This window comes from Myotis davidii, unplaced genomic scaffold, assembly GCF_000327345.1.
Source record: "Myotis davidii unplaced genomic scaffold, ASM32734v1 scaffold59, whole genome shotgun sequence".
In the NCBI taxonomy this organism is placed as follows: Eukaryota; Metazoa; Chordata; class Mammalia; order Chiroptera; family Vespertilionidae; genus Myotis; species Myotis davidii.
The window spans coordinates 7,735,073-7,742,051 of NW_006293001.1; the positions used below are offsets into that span (position 1 = coordinate 7,735,073).

The following is a 6,979-nucleotide window of genomic DNA, read 5'->3' on the forward strand; positions in this document are numbered from 1 at the left end:
TAATGTAAATATCTGATATGCAGGATGGTCTTAGGCGACCCCTGTGAAAGGGTCATTTGACCGCCGAAGGGTTCACGACCCACAGGTTGAGAACTGCTGATCTAGCTAAAACTGTTGTGATTTCAAAGGCTAAGTATAATAAATTTGGAGGGAGAAATCAAATCTTTCCCTCCATCTACAAATGGAGATATATGTAAAAACTTGTATGAGAGCTAATAGGCACTTGGAAAACACAATGTCATCAGAAAACAAATTTTTAAAGCTAAAGTCAGTTTTAGTAATCATCAGGCATGTCACTCAATAGAGTAATATAAGCAATAAATGTAGCTTTCACATTGTGACTAATCTCTAGTAAAATTAACTCAACCTAAATCCACACCAAATGCATTTTCTCCTCAGAAAAAAATGTCAGAGTTGGGAAACAGAACATTTGCACAATTAATGTAGCCTAGACTATAATAAAATTCTTCAATATGCCTCTTTTTTAAAAAAAAATGTTTTTATTGATTTCAGAGAAAAGAAGGGAGAGGGACAGATAGAAATATCACCAATGAGAGAGAATCATTGATCAGCTCCTCCTTCATGGCCCCTACTGGGAATTGAGCCAGCAACCCAGCATGTACCCGGACTGGGAATCAAACCGTGATCTCCTGGTTCATAGGTCGATGCTCAAACACTGAGCCACACTGGCCGGGCCAATACTCCTCTTGTGTGTCCAAATTAAATTTCCTCTTCTTACAAGGCCACCATTCAGATTTGATTTGGGCCCACCCTAAAGGTCCTTTTTTTTTAGCACTCACAAAGGAAATAACACTGCAAACTGTAACCTCTGTGGAAAGAAGTGACAGTCATAGGGGCGAGAGGAGCAAGAAAAAGTGGTCTTTTTGTAGCTTTATTCTACTGATGCCTTTCAAACCTTTCACATCTTTACTCTATGTCCCTTCTCCATAAGACCTACCTTGACCAACCTACTTAAAATTACAACCCCCTTCCACACTACCTGTACCTCCACCCTTTCTATTTTCCCCCCATTATTCCTATTCCATGGAAAGAAACCAAATAATTTATGTGTTTATAAAGGTTATTATTCCCGCTTATTCCCGTTAGAATGTCAGCTCCAAAAGGATAGGAACCGCACTCTGTTTTTCTACAAGGTGTGGCTTGTAGCTCTGATATTGTTTTCCCCAACAAAATAAACTCCAAGAGGAACAGCAATGAAAAAGAACGAAAAGGGAGAGTTTCCATTTCTAAACTTACTATCAATTCTAAAATAATCAGAAGTCAGCAGAAATTCTTTGTACCAAGAGTTTTCTAAAGGTTAAGGGCATAAAATTCTTGCTCTCCGTGCTTTCTCAAAAATAAGGGTGTGAGTAATAAAGTAACAGGGCAAGGGGGTGGATGTCTGCAATTTGCTTTGAAATGCATGGCAAAATGAAGATAGACTGATGGCTGAATAGATTAGGTGCATGTGATTAAGCAAATATAGTCGTGGTAGGATCCGGGTGATAGGTATGTGCATGTTCACTGTAACATGCTTCACATGTTCCTATATTTTTGACACTAAATTCATACTAAATTGTTGGGGGTAGGGGGGAGGATAACTACATTAGAAAAACAAATTACCTGTGTCCCTTAACCAGCCAGAGGGATTGCACCTGCACCAAATGATTTCTTGTAAAGAATCTTTCAGGCCGAGCCCATAGTCTTAATTAAGGTTTGAGGTACAACCAAAAGGCACATCAGTGCTTCCAGAATCCCCTGCCTTTAGTCAGAGAACCACTGTAATCTGAAACCTTCGTGGCATTTACTAGAGGTGACAACTTCTCTTTCTCCTGAGAAGCCCCCTTATTCCCGCCCAACAGATACTATTATCCAAATAACACATCAGTCAGACCTAGTAAGGAAGAACAAGTCTGACCTAGTAAGGATGGATGCAGTGACTATAATCCAACGAGGATATCCTGCAGTGAATCAACAATGAATGCTTTTTGGGTCTATGGTGCTATCTGAATTATGCTGTTTGTTCTATATGTTAGTGAAACTGACCATTTTAGTTAGAGATACTCTTAAAAATAGATGAAAAACCTTGACTATTTTACGCTAGATAAAATAGGAAAGTGGTCAAGAAGAGGGCAGAATTCACGATACCAGGTAAAGATCATTCCTAAATGCCCAGCACATCTGTGTAGTCAACGTGTCCTACTGTAGAGTTCATCTCCATCCTCACTAACTCATGGGATAACTTCCTTGATTAAACCATATATTTCATGTATAAAATGGAAAGATAAATTCATAAGCTAGAGGAAACAGGATGTGAAAGGGGGTAACCCAGAGAAAGCCAGCAGGCTGAAAAATCCTTTGACAAAGCCTGTTGATGCAACATGAGGATGAGAAGAAAACAGAGGGAGGGGACAATAACAGGGGAAGGTGTGGCTTGTAGCTCTGATGCTGTTTTCTTAGAAGGTCCAACTGCCTATTGCCCCTTAAAGTGGAATAGGATTTATCCCACTTAATCAAAAGAAAATGTCTGCCGATTTAAAAAAGTTGGGATGGACTCCCTTATAACCCGAAGTCTTCTATTGCCTTAATGAGAATTTACCAAGGTACACATTAATTACTAGGTCTGTAAAATATCTGGGCCATTTAAATATGCTCAAATTTCCTCTAGGAGAAATAGCACACATCCTTTGAACTACAGTCGTCATTAGTCATTAGGTATTAGGATAATTAACCAGCTGGAGGAAGTGAGTTAATCAAAAGATGACCAAGTCTCAAAGGGAAGCTGATAAAAGAGTGTTCCTTGCCTACTTAGTTACCCAGGAGATTTAAAAATCAAGACCAACAGATTCAACCTAGAGTTGCTAACCATCTTAATATGTTACTTTAAACTATAAATCAAAAAGAAATTTTTCCTGTATGCCTGCTATGTTTTCTAATTGACAGTAATACCAAGAGTTAGGATTAATTGTCTTACTAGTCTGTGCTAAGGACTCCAGAGTGCTTTTTGTAGGTGATTTCATCAATAATCATCAGGGCAACTTTGCAAGCATTGTGATCATCCCCATTTGACAGAGGAGGAAACTGAGGCTGAGAGGGTAAAGCGACCTGTCCCAATCTATACAGCTCAAAAGGAATTCAAACAGAATGGGGACGTGCAAAGGCCAAGTCCATTTTCTTTTTTTCTACCACTGCATGAGAACAGTATTTTGAAGTCTCTTCCTCAAGTGAAACAAATGCAGATACTTCTGGGGTGGGGCTGGTCGGGCAGAGAATGAAGTAGCAAAAAAAATTAAAAATCAATAAAGAACCACCACTCACCTCAGGATTTTCTTCTTTTACTCTTCGTGACTGTAAAACAATAATGTATTTATTAATATATACACACACAAAAAATACCACAAAAATGAAATTGACACAGGTGAGCTAAGCACCATCAATGCCATGTACCTTTTCTTGAGAAAAAGCTGCTTTCCCCTCTTCACTTTTTTCATCCATCTCGTCGTCACTCCACTCCCAGTCACCGTCTTCGGTTTTATGAAGGTGACCACTTGACCCAGGAACTCTTCTGACCTGAAAAGGAAAAAAATAACAATTCTTCACTACTCCAATGTGAACAGTGCTTCCTGGCGTTGCTACTCGGGTGACCTGGCACACACCTACCCTGAAAATAAGGTAAGAGGTTATGAATTCAGGTATCACCAGCAGTTAATACCCAGACACACTACACAACCTCCAGACCCCCACACTCATCCTCTTTCTAAAGATATTGTGTTCTTGAAATGCTTTCCTATAAATGTGTAGAACAAAATATTTTGGAAGAATATCACACGCATCGGCCATTAAGGATCAAGTTCATTTTTAGCTTTTGCTTCGATTAGCACTTTATTAATTACTACACATAAAAAGCCACATGGTGCGCCTCCAAACTGCCTAAGAAATGCATGCGAGCAGTAGACTGCCGACTGAGAGAAGACAAGGACGCAGGCAGCCTAATGAAGCTACCAGACTAGAGGCATCAGCATCTAAAACCTAAGTAGGAAAAGCAAATACCCTCTGTTGCCACCTTGCTCTTTCTCAGAACCTGACCTCATGCATGTTTTCCCAGGATCTGCTCAACTTACTTCAGCAAAACAAAACAGCATCAGACTATTCTTAACACACCTTGTAGCACACTTTGAGACTCTGAGACTGCTAGGAACACAGCAAGATAATAATCAGCCATACCAGATAACATAAAGAGATTACAATCAGTCTTCTGCAATTATTTCTTTAAAAAACAAAACAAAACAAAAAACTAGGGTAGAGATGTAATCCATGGGGTATGCTTTCCAAATGTCTTTGTGGTTGAAAAAGTAAAACTTTTAAAAGGATAGGATGACTGAGAATGATGAGCTTCTGACCAAAGCCATTTGCCTTAAAATATAAAATAAACGGACTGAACCGTAATTAAATAGAGCAATGTAGCAGATGAACACACTGTGACCATAACCACCAGTGATCCACTGATTCAGAGACACTTCACTTGGAAAGGGACCCTGGAGACTGTTTAGTCCAACCCCTCATTTTACAGATGAAAAGTGGCCCAAGACAACAGCTACAAGCGCAAAATAAAGGCAAGAAAAAAAGGTCTCCAGACTCCCATTCTACTGAGAAAGTCTTCTCTTGCCATTGAATATCTGTGAAAAAGAAGCTGTCTAAATATGTCCTGTGAAGACTTTGAAAGACTATGAGTTTGAAGAAAGGCTTTTTTCCATAATAGAAACTACTTAGTTATTTCATGGGAGCTTCATTAATCTGAAGAGGAAACCCACAGAACTTATATGTAAAGTAAGCATTTATACATTTCCCATCCATGTGAGGTCATAACCAACGCAGGCTCAGGGCTGGGTCTGATTTTAAGGCATTACCCTGTGGAACCTATAAAAGTAACCTGATCACTTGTTTAGAAGATTTGAGTTCAACACAGAAGTGAAAAAAAAAGTTAAAAAGCAAGTAAAAAGTCCTTATTAATAACTGCCAACAGTTACGCTCAATTTAAAAAGAAAAAGAGCTTTTTTTCCACACCAAAATTTTTTTTTAAAGAACTCTCCTTCGAAACACTTAGCGAAACCCCCTCTGAGCTTGGCATAAGTTATTTTTTTCCGCTTGCATTTTGAGTAATTGAAAATACTCTAATGATAGTGATTTTAATGGTGCTTATAAAGATGCTGGCAAAGTATGGCAGAAAAAGTGCTGAAATGCACTTCAGTATTTTCAGAACAGATTGTTCATTTTAAAGCTACAAAGAAACGGATAGGAGAACATAATTTTCTGTTGACATATATAATAAAATTAGTTATTTTCTTAACAACACTAATCATGAGCACAATATAGAGGAAGATCTGTTAATAACTACATTTAAAAGAAATAATTTAAAGCTACACCTATCACAAAACGAATTAACTGAACAGTGAGAAAACAGTATAATTGTGTTTTAGAAAGAGAACAAAGCTCCTTTTTCTGAAATTGTAAACCCAAGCATGGTTAATGTATTAGTATTCTTCAAGTACTCATCTAAAAGATTATACTAAGTAAATCTCTCTCTTCTGAAAACACTCAAAGACAGTGCAGCCTCATATCCTGAAATTTAGTATATGCTCCTTTTCCTTTCTGTGCATAAGGTCTGTCAGTTTCCTTTCTACAAGCAGGATCTAACTACCGACAATAAAATGGCCATCTTCTATTTCTATGTTGTTTTAGATCCCTGGCTGTCTCCCTCTTGGTTTTATCTGCTGGAAGAGAGAAAGATAAAGCAAAATGTCCAGGCTCTAACAATGAAAGAAATGGTGCCATGGACCTTTAAGTTGGAAAAAATAAATGTAGAAAATAAGGCAAAGGACATTCAAAAATCTATGTAGCATAAAATATTCACATAACAATAACAAGAATACAAGTTTGGAAAAAAGCAACCGTGTAGGTTGTAGTGGTGTAAAATAAAGAAAAAACGTTTTAAAAAAAAGAATACAAGTTTGTTCGGACCTTTAAACAATAAATATAGGTTGAACAAATAAATGTAGAAGACAAAGAACATTCAAGAGTCTATGTAGCATGCGATAATGCAGCCGTGGGCAAACTACGGCCCACGGGCTGGGTCTGGCCCCTTTGAAATGAATAAAACTAAAAAAAAAAAAAAAAAAAAAACCGACCCCTTTTATGTAATGATGTTTACTTTCAATTTATATTAGTTCACACAAACACTCCATCCATGCTTTTGTTCCGGCCCTCCCGTCCAGTTTAAGAACCCATTGTGGCCCTGGAGTCAAAAAGTTTGCCCACCCCTGCGATAATGGCATAACAATAGCAAGAATAAGAATGCAAGCTTGTGCATTCGAATGCCCTCTCAGTTTACTGGGAGGGAAAACACTTGCTGCACAATTTGACACCCAGGCCTCACTGTGTGTTTATATGACCCTGACTTCTACTGAAGAGACCAGAAAGCATAAAATGGCCATCAAAGTTATATCCTTGCAGGGAGAATAGGAAACAAATACTACCTTTTAGAACCAAGGACACTAAGTCGCACATAGTTTAACAAATGGGGTTCTTATTTGGGGACTGAAGACTATTCTACAAAATAAAAATTTCAGAACAAGATGTATAAATGCTGCTATTCCCCCCAACCCCTACAATAAGGCGAAGGGAGGTTTTCATCCTCAGGACTTTGCATTATCTTTACATTGTTCTTTATTCTATTAAATTATTTACTTAGTAAAACCAAGAAACAGGTGGTAGAATGCATTTTTATCTCTCTGACTTTAAAAATATCATCTATGCACATAGAAGCATTGAACAGACTGTACAACCTATGAGGGAAGGCGTGGGGGTGAGAGGGTAAACGATCAACCAAAGGACTTGTATGCATACATATGAGCAAAACCAATGAACATAGACAGTAGGATGGTGAGGACTTGTGCTTGGGGGAGGGGGTGGCGGGGGAGAG

At 38.3% G+C, this 6,979-nt stretch overlaps 1 protein-coding gene across 1 annotated transcript in view; it reads right to left on the minus strand.

Moving 5' to 3' along the window:
- STK39 (serine/threonine kinase 39) overlaps positions 1-6,979 on the minus strand; it is a 207,842-nt gene that overhangs the window by 106,178 nt on the left and 94,685 nt on the right. The window contains exons 10-11 of the mRNA XM_006766522.2: positions 3,448-3,570; positions 3,319-3,348 (exon numbers count right to left, since the gene is read on the minus strand). Coding sequence (XP_006766585.1) covers positions 3,319-3,348; positions 3,448-3,570 — 153 coding nt within the window. The remainder of the gene's footprint in view (positions 1-3,318; positions 3,349-3,447; positions 3,571-6,979) is intronic.